General features: G+C 44.3%; 3 protein-coding genes across 5 annotated transcripts in view; 2 read left to right on the top strand and 1 right to left on the bottom strand.

The window, feature by feature from the left end:
• mre11a (MRE11 homolog A, double strand break repair nuclease) overlaps positions 1–8,484 on the bottom strand; it is a 28,328-nt gene extending 19,844 nt beyond the window's left edge. Inside the window, exons 1-10 of one of the 3 annotated variants that reach the window (XM_053651591.1) lie at positions 8,460–8,484; positions 7,793–7,834; positions 7,462–7,594; positions 7,041–7,201; positions 6,845–6,932; positions 6,093–6,234; positions 4,163–4,277; positions 2,983–3,168; positions 2,578–2,740; positions 382–462 (exon numbers count right to left, since the gene is read on the bottom strand). In XM_053651591.1, the coding sequence (XP_053507566.1) occupies positions 382–462; positions 2,578–2,740; positions 2,983–3,168; positions 4,163–4,277; positions 6,093–6,234; positions 6,845–6,932; positions 7,041–7,201; positions 7,462–7,594; positions 7,793–7,815 (1,092 nt within the window). In that variant the 5' untranslated portion in view covers positions 7,816–7,834; positions 8,460–8,484. Of the gene's footprint in view, positions 1–381; positions 463–2,577; positions 2,741–2,982; positions 3,169–4,162; positions 4,278–6,092; positions 6,235–6,844; positions 6,933–7,040; positions 7,202–7,461; positions 7,595–7,792; positions 7,835–8,161; positions 8,326–8,459 lie in introns of those variants that run through there. The other 2 variants (XM_053651590.1, XM_053651592.1) reach the window with 2 other exon arrangements.
• Positions 8,485–8,568: 84 nt separating this feature from the next.
• ankrd49 (ankyrin repeat domain 49) lies at positions 8,569–11,710 on the top strand. The gene is made up of 3 exons (XM_053651593.1): positions 8,569–8,741; positions 9,015–9,234; positions 10,512–11,710. Exons 2-3 carry the CDS (start codon positions 9,022–9,024, stop codon positions 10,962–10,964), a joined length of 666 nt encoding a protein of 221 aa, XP_053507568.1. The 5' UTR covers positions 8,569–8,741; positions 9,015–9,021; the 3' UTR covers positions 10,965–11,710.
• Positions 11,711–13,801: 2,091 nt separating this feature from the next.
• On the top strand, positions 13,802–15,633 carry LOC128624208 (alpha-(1,3)-fucosyltransferase 4-like). The gene has a single exon (XM_053651670.1). It carries the CDS (start codon positions 14,515–14,517, stop codon positions 15,631–15,633), a length of 1,119 nt encoding a protein of 372 aa, XP_053507645.1. The 5' UTR covers positions 13,802–14,514.
• Positions 15,634–16,752: the final 1,119 nt, after the last annotated feature.

Below are 16,752 nucleotides of genomic sequence, written 5' to 3'. Positions count from 1 at the left end.
ACATACACACACACGACTAAATCACGTTTAATGTTTCTGTAAAATAAATACACCTAAATCTATCACTTTAAATAAAATGAGACTTTAAGTACGATATAAAAAAGTAAATAAACAACAAATAATTTTTTTTAAATGTATGACTTATTTTTCTTTATTTATGCGCATTAATAATTTATATTATAATTTTACAATAATAAAACACAACAATAATAAAAAACAGAATAATGAAACGTGAGATTTTAATTTATTTTTAAACACACTCTAAACACTGCACACAGAGTGCTTTAAAAATTGGTATTAAAAAAAGTTTTCAAAATAAATGATATAAACAAACTGTTGTGTGTGTGTGTGTGTGTGTGTGTGTGTTTTGAAGATACACACTCGTAGTCTGACGAGAGGTTTGTCGGGTGTCAGCGGGTTTCCGAGTCTCTCTCTTTCTGCCTCCTCCAACATCTCTTCAACCTGTAAAACACACACACACACACGCACAAACACACACACACACTTACAAACGGGCATTTAAAAACTACTCATGGGAACATTTATTTCCCCTTTCAGCTTTAAGAGGTTGAACAGATTAAACGTGACTTTTTTAAACGTGTAAAAGTTTCACAGTGTGTGCTCTTGAGGATTTGTGTGTGTGTATATATATATGTGTGTATGTGTATTTGTGTGTGTATGTGTATATGTGCGTGTATATGTGTGTGTATTTGTGTGTATATGTGTATGTGTAAATGTGTGTGTGTATATGTGTGTGTGTGTGTATATGTGTGTGTATGTGTATATGTGTGTGTGTATGTTTTAGTAGAAGGATATCATTACAATATTTGTCTCCATGGTTTTTATTAAATCCCTCACTGATCCGAATCCCTCATTAAACCCACACAACCTTGGTCACCGTAGCAACTAGGCGCGAGAGGTGCGAGAGGTGCGAGAGGTGCGCAGGGCGGGGAAGACCGCTCACCCCTCGGCTCCGTCGTGTCGCTGCGTGTTCGAGTGATCATGTGATCGATATTGTACCGAGATCCTTCTACCGGAACATCTGATGATCCGAGACGCCTTTAAAAACACTAAACACATTTCAGACCATCATTTACACCCAGAGGCAGAAGTATTGGCACCTTCAGTAAAGACGTATTTTACAGAAAGGTTTCCGATACGTCGGCTTTAATCTCGCACTGAAATGGATTCCAAGAAAACAAAAGTCTGATATTTTTATATATATATAGTAGCTCCGCTACTTCCTTCCAAGCTTTATTTTTCTTCCTCACGTCACTGTGTACACATTTAATGATGGTGAGAGGCGGAGAGAAGTCGTGTGTGAGAGGAGAAGATGAAACCTTCTATAAGGTTTTCTATTTCAGGTAGGAAAAGGGGAAGGTAAGGAACGCAGGATAACTCCGAACAATCACTCGAGACCTAATTTACACAAACGAGCTCTCATCACTTCATCTTCACTTCATCTTGTGATACTGGCAGATCATTTCACTTAAAAATAATAATAATAATAATAATAATAATAATAATAATAATAAATGTTTCTAAATGAATAAAATCGTCTGCCAACAGAACAAGCTTGAGATGAGTAAAATGTCGGGAACATTTAAACGATGTTATATCTGTGTTCGTGTGATGTTATAACGGGAAATACGAATGAAGCGTGATGTTACGTGTGACGATATATGAACAATCCCGTCAGGACGAGTAACGAGCGCTACAGGTAGAGTTTATTTAACATTTATGGAAGCATGAATTTATCATGACTGTGCTTCTGTTCAGAATCTAAAACGCAGCTGATTTTTCTATCAAAGGTTTTTGTATTATGTCGTTTAAAATCAAAGGAATGCTGATGCGAGTTCTAAGAAATTGTTTCGGGTTTTTTAACGAGTGATTTTTCTCCCTCGAGGTCGTCTGAACGCTGTAATATTCCACACCTCTATTCAGACATCGTGACCGTGTGGATACCCGCCCTTGTTGTCCTTGTTGTCCTTGTTGTCCTTGTTGTTCGTGTTGTCCGTGTTGTCACTCGGATCTGGACCTGACGGAGTCCGCGCCTCTTCTGCGTGTTTATTCATGGTTATTAGCGTGACATTCTGAAGCAGGACTGGCGCAGAGCAGTGGATCGAACCGACCGCAGGCATCTAACAGGGTTTCGGAATCAATCATTAAACACGCGTGAGGTTTGATTGTCATCCAGCAGGTCAGAAAGGAGCAGCGCTGCATGATGGCTCGGAGCTGAGATTAAACCTGTCCTAAACCCCGGCCGCGTGTCTACGTCACGCAGCACACACTCGAGTGTGATGACCTTCGACACAGCCGAGGTGTTTAAAAGCCAAAAGATGTTTAACAGTGTGAGTGATTTTACTGTGCAGCAGGGAACTCACGCCGACCTGCTCTCCCAACATATAGACCGCAATTACGGAGTGGGAGGAGCCTCAAACTTCAGCATTTCCCACGCCTCAGCGTTCAGCGTTCCCCGTGACTCAGTATTCCCTACGCCCCCCCGAGTCGAATCGCACCAGCGACACTGAAGCAGGAAGGTAACAAGGCGTGTGTGTGTGTGAGTGTGTGTTTTACCTTCTGCATGCAGAAAGCCTGCATTTTCTGTGTGACGTTGGGCATCTCAGGGCTGAAGAAATCCGAAAGAGTCACGTCCTGAATAAAGAACTGTCTCACTGTGTGTAGAGGAATCTTCTGCATGCTCATCTTCCTGCCTTTCACCCGGAGCAAGCCGATGTGCCTACACACACACACGCACACACACGCACACACACGCACACACACGCACACACACACGCGCGCACATCGCCCTGTCACAATCTGAAAATGAATTTCCCTAGTGTACGAGTGTGTGTAGCGATTAGAAGGAGTTAACAGGAAGGTTACGGAGAGTTTATAAATGGACTGCTGTGTGTAGAGAGACAGGAAAAGAAGAGTATAGAATGGGGTGATATAGGAGTGTGTGTGTGTGTGTGTGTGTACTTTTTGACAGCTTCCCCTGGAGACAGTGAGGTGACGACGGAGCTGCCCGGCTGCGTAACGTAGAAAAGCTGCTGCTCGTTTCGGACCGGAGTGATTTTACACTCGTGCTCGTGGCCCCAAATCACCAGGTCCAGGAAATCGTCCAGAAACTGCTCGGGGATGTAGTTAGTGGCACCGTGTTTACTCCTGCATGCGCGCACACACACACGCACACACACGTGTGCTCATTAAGTTCCTGCACAAATCCTCAGATCAGAGCTAAAAAGAAGCAGCAATATTTTCCCAAATAATGAAGACGCTTTTCTCTTCATGTGCTGAGTTTAAAAGATAACAGGGTCACTGACGTTAGTGTGTGTGTGTGTGTGTGTGTGAGATTAGTTAAATTAGCCAGACTTGTTTTTTTCCTGCAAACCTTAAGGTGAAAATGGACTGCGTTAAGACTGAAAATATTTACATATTACATGTTATTCATATGATTATGATTATGATTATGATTATAGTACAGGCAGTAGTAATGTAACGTAAACCTCAGACTTCCACATGATACGAGATGATGTTTGATGAAACAGTGAATGTGAGAAGACAAGGATACCATACGATTCAGTCTGTACCTGCACGTGACGTTCATGATCTGGAGCGGGTCTACGTAAAGAGGTTCTGCTTTAACCCCATCACAGTCTTTCCGGTCAGTTACATAATCACTTTATAAACAATTATAATCGTTAATAAGCGATTCGGGATCGTTTAGGATTCAGGACGATTCAGCTCCGTCGTTGTCTTTAATTAAATCGATGTAGGGATCCGAATTTCAATTTTCATTGAAAGAGGGTGATGTAGCCAAAAAGAAGTTGAAGTATTTATTAATATATCAACAAAGCACTGCTGTGGAGTGTAAATTAGTTAAGTGTGTATTACGTGTTTATAAATAGTTTATTACTGAATTAAAAATGAACGTCTCCTGTTTGTTCCTGAAGCAGTCCGGGATTGATTTATCATCATAAAGAAAAATGCTAGGGAACATGTTACAGGATTAAGTGTGTGTGTGTGTGTGTGTGTGTGTGTGTGTGTGTGTGTCTCTCTCTCTCTCTCTCGCACACACACGAGCCTGAAATTCTTAAACTCTTCCTAAAGAGTTCTTGGACATTTCTAACATGGAAACACTTCGTTGTCCGAGTCGTACCTGTTCTGATGGATGACTAACAGATTGAACCAGGCTTTCTCGTCCTCGCGGGGGCGGAGCATAGTCACCTGTTTATTAACAAACATCCGGAACAGCCTCTCATCCGGGATCGAGCCTGGACAGAGACATTTCAGCGCAACTTTCATCATTTTGGACTTCTGTCATTTTTCCATCCTGAAAATTAGCCCCGCCCCAAAGAGTAATGAAGCCACATGGCTCCGCCCCCTTCCTTTAATACAGTCTCAAGCACTAAAGCACTAAAGATTACAAGGTGTGCAAATTAAAACTCGATCAGGAGAAGGACATGAAGAAAAGTGAAACTGTGTGTGTGTGTGTGTGTGTGTGTGTGTGTGTGTATAAATGAATAGCTGAGGGTCATGACATTTTCCTCCCACAGCTCATCATTTCTTCACTTTACACATTAGCATTCACAATCAACTCTCCTGCATCTCCATCTCCATCACAGCAACACCGAGCTGTGTGTTTATCCTCCTGAGTCTCTCTCTCTCTCTCTCACACACACACACACACTAAAGTGAAAAGACTTGAAATGAAAAATACTGCAGAAGAAAAACATTTTGGTTAAATTGACTCAAAATACAGTGTGTGTTAGAGAACAGAGCTGAAGACTGACACTTTCAGTTTCCTGTGTGTGTGTGTGTGTGTGTGTGGCTCTGAACTTTAAGTGCACTCACACAAACACACACACTTCAGGACAAGATGATATGCCTTTCAAATATCCTATGGCTTTCTGTAGGGCACTTACACTCACACACACACACACACACACACACACACACACACACACACACACAGAGGAAGTGATCAGAGGAGAGAGATATCGAACACAATAAGATGGTGAAAGAATAATATTGGGGGAGAAAAAAGAGGAGAGGGAAAAGGTGAAAAAAATACCTGAAACGAGACAGAGAGAGAAGAGCAAGAAAAAAGTGAGAGGAATAAACCAGTAAAACTACTGCTTGTGTGTGTGTGTGTGTGTGTGTGTGTGTTATAAAGAGTAATTCAATAACAGAGCTGTGTAAAAACGCAATGAGAGCTTCTTATAATCCACTCATCTCTACATTATTTAAAAATATTATTTAAAAAACAACCCATACTGTGGGACACACACACACACACACACACACACACACACAGTTAAATAATTTATTAAACATTAAAAAAAAAAAAAAACATTTACAAAGAGAGTGGAATGTGAAAGTGTTATTAAACAGTGTGATAATCATCAGTCCGAGTGTGTGACGTGTGTGTGTGAGTGACGTGTGTGTGTGGTGTGTGTGGTGTGTGTGCGTGTGTGTGTGACATATGTGAGAGAATAAAGAGTGTAACACAGAATAAAACTCCTACAGACAGGACTGAGTGTGAAAGTTTGCACACCCTTGACTGGTGTGTGGGGGGAATATATATATATATATATAAATGGTGACTCGACTCGTGAAGCCAGTATCAGCTGTAAGATAGCTGATGTCCATCTGCGTCTAATATGAAGAGTTACGGTACGCTGGCTGCTTAATTGTAAGTTTTATAAAATGTTATGAACGCCAAAACCAATTCAGTGCAGTCTCAGGAGAGTCATTCACATCCACATGATTAGAACCGCTTTCACCGACGTTCACATTCTGCTGCCAGTGCTGTCATTTAAAGCAGGGAATTATTTATTTCTCGTAGACGTGCTAACGGGCGTCAGTCCTCTGCCAGGTACGGTGTTATTTCATTATTTACTGTTAATCAGGACCGCTGGGAAAGTCAAGTGTTTCACCATTTATTCAGGAATACAGTCGACTCCTGAATCATTTAAACACAAAATAAACACAGGAGACGGATAACACACGTAACATCTTCTTCCTGGACTGGGAAGAGAGAGAGTCTACAAATAACGTGTCCCTCGCTGATGAAGATTAAAGCTCACCGAGGCCGTACAGAGCGATCTTGGTGCTTCCTTTCTCCAGTAGTATGGGACTGATCTCCACTTTCTCCACCGAATGACTGCGTCCAAAATGATTCACCAGACCGGCACAACTCAACACGTCCAGAACACACAGACCACCAGGCTGAGAAACACACACACACACACACACACACACACACACACACACACACACACACACACAGGTGATGTGGGCGATCGCATTTCAGAAATATAAACTCTCGTATTTACAGAATGAGTCATGGTAATAATAAAAAGTCCAAAAGTAATAAACAGATTTTTTAGTCAGTGGATAAACTCTTTAATTTTCGGTTGGTTTACTGATCCAGAAAAATCACTTTTCACAGAACAAATCATATTGACATTTTACAGTTAATATTAGTGCTGTGGATGAGTTTTACCCTCAGAGTACACCAGACTAAAGGCCAGATGTGGAGGATAGATGTTGGGGCAGATGTGTAAGGTATAAGTAGAGGGTAGATGTGTAGGGTAGATGTGTAGGGCAGATGTGTAGGGCAGATGTGTAGGGCAGATGTGAAGGGTATAAACGGAGGGTAACAAACTCCACAACATATGACTGTATTTTTCGAATGACTCTGTACCAAGACCACATTCTGGGCTGGTTTTTGTTTTTCCTCACACTCGGGATGGGAACTGGAGCTGTTATAGGAACACAGTCAACTTATTTATCATGTAATAGACCTGACACATTTCTAAAACACACTCTCTCTCACCCCGGTCGGATCATCGTGGTTCCCGTGAATGCTGAATATAGGGATGGAGACATTCAGGTTCTTGTCCTGGTAGTTCACCCACGGGAACCTGAGAAATCAAACAGGTACATCTCAGATCTCTCAGCAGGTTCATACACACACTCGCGTTACAGTGAACACGGCGGAGACGAATAACGTTACTAGCGTCGTGGCGTACTTGCTGTTCCCGAAGTTGACGGCCTGATCGCTGATGATCTCGAACAGGATCGGTTTATCGCCCATGCAGTACTTCCTCATCACCTCCATGCAGCTGTACAGAGCTTTACGTGAAGGCTTGTTTTCATGGAAGAGATCTCCACCCAGCAACACCAAGTCCACCTGACACACAGGGAACACAGTGTATGTGTGTATTATTTAATTGCACTGATTTATTCACTTTCATTGTTAAAGGTGTAGCCTGGGTAAAGCTGATCACTGACATGCAGTTCTTTGCTGCTGTTTATCAACATCTAACCACACTGATAAAATATCACCATGTCCTGCATCTCTTTTTGTTTTAAAGATAGAAAGTCAAAAGGTTTTTGCTCTGTCCCTCAGGTACACATCTGTGTGTGTGTGTGTGTGTGTGCATTCCTTACATCGTTTTGTTTTGCGCACTTCATGATCTCTTTGAACGTAACGAACGTGTCATTGCCTCTGATGGCATCCTTCTCCAGGTAACCCAGGTGGATATCAGTGGCGACGAGGATCTTAAACGTGTCCTCATCATCTCTAAACGTCACATAGAGAGGAATAAACAGGATCAGAGGCGTGGTTATGATTACAGAGAGGTTGTTGTTTTAGTGTATATATAAGAAGCCCTACATCTACATTCATTTCTCATACAAAATTCACACTGGACATGACTGGACAATGCATAAACAAAACAAAACAAAACAAAACAAAACAAAACAAAATCAGTGCACCTACATTGTATTTCCTGATGACGTCATGTTGATTACGTCCCCTGTGCTGTTTAATGAATTGAATAGGGTTAAAATTGGAAGTGAACCCGAGGACAGAGAAATGGAAACAGCTTGTTAGGTGCAATTACAGTTTCAATATAAATAAAATGTATTGTCTTGTTGGATAAGAGACTATTCCGTGACCGAGTTTATCCGTATTGTTTATGTTAGTTTAGTGTCTTTAACAGTTCACTAACAAACAACTAGCAAGAAAGTCGGATAGAAATGTTCCTAAGAACAATGTTGAAGTGCGTCGATAAAAAGGGAAGTTTGTTAAAACGATTAAAAAAAATTAATTTACAACAAAATTGAAAACATTGTAATGCTCATTTACCTCACATCTACCGACACAGACAAACGAGAACGTACACACATACACACGGATATTTTCAGCCCGGAAGTTCTCAAAAACGTATTCGCGCGAAATGTTAAGCATCACGGGAAATGTAGTTCCAGTTCTTCACAAACGCGTTCATACGATTGTAAAATAAACTACATTTCCCAGAACGTGAATCAGACGCTATAGCGATTATTAATGTAGATTGGTGTTTACATTTATTTTGTAAAAAGTCATTTTTCCTCATTAATCACAAAAAGACAGATTAAATGTACGTTAAAAACGTTAAACATACTTTTTTTTCACGCTAGCCTTGCTACGCTTGCATGTGTAGCCGTGTAGCCGATAGTTGCGAGTCGCCCTCTGATTGGACTGTCAAATCGGAGGCGCTGAAGTATTAGCCAATCAGTGAGCAGTAGGCGGGATTTTTTTTGTCCCAATCCAGGAAGTGGTTGAGAGTGTATTCCCGAAATGTAGTTTGTACCAATACATCTCATTTAAAAACAAAGCTATAGATTTACCCCGATATATTTTTCAAGCTGTATGGAAATTCTCTTAATACTGTGTTATAGCACTGGTAAGTTCCGTCGCGCGTGTCAGTAAATAAATAAAGACATAAATATGGAGTAAATAAATGCTGTAAACAAGAGAAAACGCTGGGACAGATTTCACTTTGCTGCCGTTAGATCAGACTTCTGCTAGTAGATCAGACTATTAGGATGTAGCTGTGGTATTATATGCACGTATATATTATAGTATATGAATGCATCTTCACTTTATTTTAATTAACTTATTTTTTGGGAATGTATCTACATGCAGCTTTCTTTCTTCTTCTTCTTCTGCTCCTCAGACAGGTCATGGAGTTTCCAGAAGGATTTGACCAGCTGGAGCTGTTAGAAACCCACGGCCACATGATCCCTGTGAGGACGGAGAGCGGCTGGGACGAGGAAGAAGACAGTTATGATGAGGATGATGAAGGACAGCACAGTGAGGAATGGTACCAAGAAGAGGAACTCAGACGAAAAGATAATCCTGTGGAGCTGATGCTCTGGGCTGCTGAGAAGAACCGAGTAAATCAGCTTTATCTTTATAATCATCTGAGTCTTAGTGTATGATGTGATTACATTCTCTCCCTCTCTCTCTCTCTATCTCTATATATATATATACACACACACACATATACACACCTCCCTTTGCATGTCCATACTTACTTCCTCCCTCCCTTCTTTACTTACATCTTTTTATTACTTACTTCTGCACTTCCTTCCTTTCTTACTTAATTCCTTCTTTACTTACATCTGTACTACCTTCTTTCTTTACTCCCTTCCTTCCACACACCCTTCCCTTCCTGCTTTACTTACTAACTTGTTATCCGGAGTCTGTCCCTGGAACGCTTGGTGAAAGTCGGGATACACCCTGGAAGAGACGGATGGAAAATGAGTACAAACACGTTACACACGTAGCGAGTCTGAAAATTTTGGTGCGGTGCTTAATAATAATAATAATAATAATAATAATAATAAAGAGTTGAAGTATCATGATGTGATATTTTTGTCGTATCGCCCAGCCCTAATATAAACAACATCTTTATAAATGTAATGCGTGAATGAAGCAAAACTTATGGCACCCACGAAAATACAAGATTGAGATTAGTGGTGTCTGTTATTTGCATTTATTCATTGATCAGACAATTTCATTCAAAGAGTGGGATGGGAGTGTAGTGCAGAGGAGTTGTGCGTGTGCTTCATGGTGCAATGGGAAGGTCTCCGAATCAACAGTGTTTCTGTTCCTCATAGCTCCAGGTTTATTGGTTTATTTATCTGATTATTATGGGATGACTGATTCTGAGCGCTCTCTGTGTGTCTAATATGAAGACACGACTGCAGTCCGGATGAGACGGAGTGTATTTCACAAACACACACACACACACTCGTCCATCTGTGTGGTGAATATTGTGATGTATAATAGTGTGTGTGTTTGGTTAGTAGTGACACTAGTTACTGGTGAATGTACTTTTTAAAGAGAACTCTCTTAGATATTTGATATTTTTAAAATTATGACTTAATCTATTGCTAAAATATGTATTACATTTGTTTTTGTATTTCTTTTTTAATCAGAATGATCACTTTTATATTAGATTTACTGTATCTCGCTCTCATATATTTAAATATATATGTAGTATATTAATTAATATAAAATTGAATAACTTTAAAGCTAAAATATTAGTTCTATACATTTTATTACTATTTTATTTTTTGCCCATTTGGATAATTTAGATTGTAACCATTTTTTGTTGTTGAATATTTGTGTTTATTTGATCGTATATTTCTCTGAAACGTGTCTGAAGTTGTCCACAGTGGAGCGTCTGGCTGCGTCCGATCCGTCCCTCCTTAATTGCCGTGACGACGACGGTTACACGCCTCTCCACCGTGCGTCGTACAGCGGCCACGCCCTCGTCGTGTCCTTCCTTCTGGATTCGGGCGCTGACCTACACGCCAGGACGGTGGACGGCTGGACGCCTCTGCACAGCGCCTCCTGCTGGGGACACGTCGCCATCGCATCATGTCTCCTGCGCCGGGGGTCAGAGGTCAACGCCATGACCAACGGTCAGCTTACACCTCTGCAGCTCGCAGCGGGAAACCCTGCAGCGCTGCAGACCCTCGAGCTTCTGCTGTCTCAGCGCAGCCTGCAGGCGGGACTGAGGAACAGCGCCGGGGAGACGGCGTACGACATCGCGCTCAGGAAAACAGCCCACTTCGGCCTGTTCGAGATCGCGGAGCCGTGCAACAACGTCTGCTGAGATCCAGGTGTACGGTTTTTGGACAAAATGTGGAGCAGGCAGAAAGCGCGAGATCGCTGAAAGGTTCTGAAATCCCCGGAAATGTTTCTCTGACTGAAGAATCATTTTTATTAATGAAACTCGCTATTACTAGAGATGCAGCGATACTGATCCCGGTATCAATAATCCCTGAATAAGCCCTCATTTTTACTCAGAAACTGTAATGAAAGTGAAGTACAATATTGCTGTGGGTCGTGTTTACACACAGTCTCGTGACCTAATGCATGATTTACGGATGATTTATTTACACGGGGAAAGGGACAGCGGAATTCGTCTCGTCTCGTGTGTGGAACAGCATCTAAACGTCATGTTCTGAGCGACAATAACACTAATAAAGCACTGAGAAAGTCACTTGGACAATCAATAAACAACAAACAGGAAGTGAGTTATTGTGTTTGTTTGTTTGTTCTCTTTTTGTGTTGTTTGATTGCTCATGCTGCATCACAACAAACTCGGAGGAAAGCCCTGTCTGCCCTCTTCCACATACATGAGCTCAAAGATGCCACTGACTGGCTCCTGATTGACAGGTGAGAGAGATTATGCCCCTCCCACCCCGTGGGCCGCTTTGTTCGGTTGAGTCCCGGTCACGGACGGCTGTGACGTCGTCAGGATTCGAACTTGCGATGAACTTTTTTTACGATAGCAGCATTTACTCGGAGCCTTCTCCCCATTAACGTATTTTATAGTTGTGTAATAAATACGGATCCTGTAAACGCTAACGTTTGTCATGTGACAAAATTCTTAGTTTCTCATTAAGTTGAAATGACTGAAAGAAAACGTGCAAGCGTGACGAATACTGCGGCGTCTGCTTGATTGTGCGTTAATTTCTGCGATCGTGTAATCCTAGAGGAACTGACAGGATGGTCATTAAAGTGGTGCGAATTAAACCGGGCAGCGTAATCCCAGTATAAAATCTCACTGACTCCGACAGTTATACGATCCGAAACCCATCGATCCAGGTCCACGTTAGTGAGTGTCCTTGTACATAAATTTACACAACGAACTCAAAACATACGATACGAGTGACTTTCACACGCAGACGGGGTTTTCATCAGCAGCGTCCACACTGCTTTTTTTTAAATGCTCCTGCGAACGATTTACGAAGAAATTCACTCGAATCCGTTTCGCAATGAGACGGAGCAGTGTGACGGAGCAATGAGACGGAGCAGTCAGAGGGAGCAGTCGGACAGAGAGACGGAGCAGTCAGACGAAGTAGTCAGACAGAGAGACGGAGCAGTGAGACAGAGCAATCAGACGAAGTAGTCAGACGGAGAGACGGAGAGAGAGCAGTGAGACGGAGCAGTGAGACAGAGCAGTCAGACGGAGAGATGGAGCAGTGAGACGAAGTAGTCAGACGGAGAGACGGAGAGAGAGCAGTGAGACGGAGCAGTGAGACAGAGCAGTCAGACGGAGAGATGGAGCAGTGAGACGAAGTAGTCAGACGGAGAGACGGAGCAGTGAGACAGAGCAGTCAGACGGAGAGATGGAGCAGTGAGACGGAGCAGTGAGACGGAGCAGTGAGACGAAGTAGTCAGACGGAGAGACGGAGCAGTGAGACGAAGTAGTCAGACGGAGAGACGGAGCAGTGAGACGGAGCAGAGAGACGGAGCAGTGAGACGGAGCAGTGAGACGGAGCAGTCAGACGAAGTAGTCAGACGGAGAGACGGAGCAGTGAGACGGAGCAGTGAGACGGAGCAGAGAGACGGAGCAGTGAGACGGAGCAGTGAGACGGAGCAGAGAGACGGAGCAGTGAGACGGAGCAGTGAGACGGAGCAGTCAGACGGAGAGACGGAGCAGTGAGACGGAGCAGTGAGACGGAGCAGTGAGACGGAGCAGAGAGACGGAGCAGTGAGACGGAGCAGTGAGACGGAGCAGTGAGACGGAGCAGAGAGACGGAGCAGTGAGACGGAGCAGTGAGACGGAGCAGAGAGACGGAGCAGTGAGACGGAGCAGTGAGACGGAGCAGAGAGACGGAGCAGTGAGACGGAGCAGTGAGACGGAGCAGTGAGACGGAGCAGTGAGACGGAGCAGTGAGACGGAGCAGAGAGACGGAGCAGAGAGACGGAGCAGTGAGACGGAGCAGAGAGACGGAGCAGAGAGACGGAGCAGTGAGACGGAGCAGAGAGACGGAGCAGAGAGACGGAGCAGTGAGACGGAGCAGAGAGACAGAGCAGAGAGACAGCGTCATGCTGTTTGTTCAGATCCAGGCTGCTGAATGAAATTAGAGAAGTTCCAGTCGGTGGGGTTTTATTATAAAACACGCTCCTCTGTACTTTTTCGGAGATTCTCACACAGAGTACGAGTTCTCAGAAGCCGTTCTGCTGACGTGGGGGCCTCTGAGAACAAACGTTCCTTCACTGATGTCAGGTTTAGAGACACCAAAACCATCACACGTCACACACCGGCCTCACAGCGGCGCGAGCCGTCGCGTCGCCGCAGACACGTCTCAGAAACTCCAGCTGTGAGGATCGTGACGGCCGAGGTGGAGAAATAAAGAAATGAAGAAGTGGTTTATTGATGCGTGTCATGCGGTGTCACTGGGGTGGCGGTGGAAAATAACCTCTTTATTTTAATAATCATGATCTAAAAATGAAAGAGTCTGTCTAAGACCAGATCAAATGAATACACAAAATCCAAAAATAAGGAAATACAATTTCCAAAAGTATGTGGACACCTGACCACCACACCCACATGTGCCTGGGTTAGGGTTAGGGTTATTAACACAGAGTTATCCCCCCCCCCCCCCCCCCGTCTCTGTTATAATATGCTCCACACTTCTGGAATGTTTTCCACTAGATTCGGGAGCGTATCCGTGTGATGGTCAGGTGTCCACAAACTTTTGGCTGTACGGTGTGAACGAAGCTGGAAGTAAACTGCATGCTGTTTATCCAAATGCAAATTAATCCGGAAACTTTTTAAACAATTATGTAAAGAGGTTAATAGTGTGTGAGAGTGTGTGTGAGTGTGTGTGTGAGTGTGTGTGTGAGTGTGTATTCTGTATTTTTCCTCCTCATCGACTTTTTCTGGGTAAAGCATCGCTTTGCTCCACGTTTCAGTTCCTACACAGCTGCAATGCTGTAAAACAAGTTTGTTGTTATTTAGTTCACTTTACAAGCCTGTTCACTGTTCCCACACACACACACACACACACACACACACACACACACACACGGCATATGGAGGGCAAAACAAAGAAGCCTTCAGGCTGAAAAGCGAGTTTGGCTGCCGCCACGTTGAGCCGTTGAAAGAAGTAGCTGTTAAATGAGTAAACAGGGCAGTGAGGGGGCAGGAAGACGAACCACATCCCTCACACACACACTCACACACACACTCACACACTCACACACACAGCGCTAAAGCTAACAAAGCTCACAAACTGCTAACGCACAACATAAAGATTCACGCTAAACGGAGAGAGCAGGTTCTTCAGATGCTTGTCTAACACGCTGAGAGGTCGAGCCGAGGAGGAAGTGGGGTTTTTTTTGTTTAAATACGTGTTTTTTGTGGATTTATGGAACTTTTCTCCGAGCGGGAAAAACGGAAATGCCCCAAACGCGCAAAGCCGAGATTTTCCCGCCAAAAACCATGCGGCGCCGTGGTGGAAGCACAGTCGAATGCGCTAGCCTTTGCTCTCATGCTGTCGTGTTTGATCATCTTGTTCGTGCTCAGTTTGCTGTCTTTGCCGATCCCCGCGCCGGACACGCCCACCCAGCGACCCGAAATGAAGAACTTGACTCTTCTCATCTGGTGGCTTCCGTTCGGAAGCGGACTTCCTCTTCCCGACTGCGAGCTGAACTACGGCGCTCGAGGCTGCACCGTGACGTCAGACAGACGTGCCTACGCTCACGCTGACGCCGTCATCATGCACCACCGTGAGCTGATTATAAACTGGGAGGAGCTTCCAGAGAAGCCACGCCCCCCAGCTCAGAAGTGGATCTGGATGAACTTCGAGTCTCCGTCGCACTCTGGGTTTCTGCACCGGCTCGACGGGATGTTTAATCTCACCATGTCGTACCGTGTGGGTTCTGATATTTTTCTACCCTACGGTTACCTTCAGCGGCGGCGTTTCCATGGGAACAGACAGGTCCGTGTGGAGCGTCATCGTGGATTGGTAGCGTGGGTGATCAGTAACTGGAGCGAGGAGCAGGAGAGGGTGCAGTTCTACTACCGACTGCAGCCTTACCTGCACGTGGACATTTACGGACGTGATTTTCGCCCGCTGCTAAACGACAGCGTGGTGGAAACGGTCTCGCGTTACAAGTTCTACCTCGCGTTTGAAAACTCGTGTCACACGGACTACATTACGGAGAAACTCTGGCGCAACGCTCTGGTCTCCGGCGCCGTTCCTGTAGTGCTCGGGCCACCGCGAGTGAACTACGAGCGCTTCCTTCCTGCCGACGCCTTCATCCACGCTGAGGATTTTAAAGGGCCACGCGCACTCGCTGCCTACCTCAAACACCTGGACCGTAACCCCGCCCTCTATCGTCGTTACCAGCGCTGGAGGCGGGACTACGACGTGCACGTGACCTCGTTCTGGGCGGAGCACTTCTGTGCCGCGTGCCAGGCGGTGCAAGCCAGCCTCCATGTGAACAAAACCATTAGACACCTGGCGTTCTGGTTTGAGTCTTGAGGGACTTCTCAGCTCCACTCTGGTGGTTCTTTCCCTTTTCACTCACGGATGTGGTTGAGAGGGGTGCCAATACATTGTGCCAGGTGGACTACCGTCAATAATTCTACACCTACAGTGATCTATTTGTTCAGAGAACTCGGCGTATAAGTCCCAGGTCCTGAGTTTACAGCTTGTTTTGTTTGATTTCCTCCAAATGATCCGGCGTGTCATGACCTCAGCTTCTGGCAGTTTGATGAACTTCGGTTGTGTTTCTGTCGACGTTCCTGGTCACAGTGTGCATGCAGAAAAAACAAAAACACGGTTCATTTCCTGAACGCATCAGTACTGCTCAAGCTGTGATGATAATTCATTTGGATAAGATCTCAGAGCTTGGAGCAGGATGCCGTAAACGTGCTCGTTTGTTATTTAAGGGAAGTCTGGCCGAACACGAAACGCACACGACGAGCCTCATTTATCAGCCGTGCGTTAGAGGTAAAACTTCCCGTTTCATCATCTTCTTCCTACACATGTATGCGTGGTATTCCGTGGAGTTTTTTGTGATCGCTGCGTCCGAAAACGCTTGACTGGTTTTACTGCCGCTTTTTTGAATATCTGCGATGCAACCTGCTGGGTTTTTTTTTGTCCATTTTTTGGCGTAAAACCGCTCGACTCGGCGAAATCACAGTCGCAGGAAACAGTTCTGCGCTCTTTCGCGGTGATGTTTGTTGGTAAACGAGACCTTTTAGCTGCGTTGCGATGACGTCACATGACGCGGAAAATCTTTTTGAAAAACTGCAGCTCCTCCGAATGTTGCGGAGTTTGTTTGATTTTGCGTTCATTTCTGTGAAGTCCTGGAAGGACTGATTCACGTATGTGTCAAGTGCCAATCAGCTGCATGCTACCAAGTGCCTTCATGGCACATTTATATTCAGCCACGCCCACAAAACTCCATAAAAATGTAAAGCTCACAGAAAGATGAAAATGACTAAAACGGTTCACTGAGTGAATCTTCCAGTAAAGCAGCTCGTCCAACGCAGACACACACTAACTCCTCCTCCTGTTAGGGCGCCATTACTTTCCCCTCATCAAATGATTCGTCTTCATTTATGGATTTGTTTTGGATGGAAGGATTTCTTTCAG

Source organism: Ictalurus furcatus, chromosome 20, assembly GCF_023375685.1.
Source record: "Ictalurus furcatus strain D&B chromosome 20, Billie_1.0, whole genome shotgun sequence".
In the NCBI taxonomy this organism is placed as follows: Eukaryota; Metazoa; Chordata; class Actinopteri; order Siluriformes; family Ictaluridae; genus Ictalurus; species Ictalurus furcatus.
This window is presented reverse-complemented; position numbering and strand designations above follow the sequence as displayed.

What these genes read in the sequence shown, in the direction of transcription:
- ankrd49 (XM_053651593.1), top strand. Translation starts at nt 9,022, where the DNA reads ATGGAGTTTCCAGAAGGATTTGACCAGCTGGAGCTGTTAGAAACCCAC. An exon ending in GGGCTGCTGAGAAGAACCGA is followed by an intron (nt 9,235 to 10,511) that starts GTAAATCAGCTT and finishes ACGTGTCTGAAG; the next exon opens with TTGTCCACAGTGGAGCGTCT.
- LOC128624208 (XM_053651670.1), top strand. Translation starts at nt 14,515, where the DNA reads ATGGAACTTTTCTCCGAGCGGGAAAAACGGAAATGCCCCAAACGCGCA.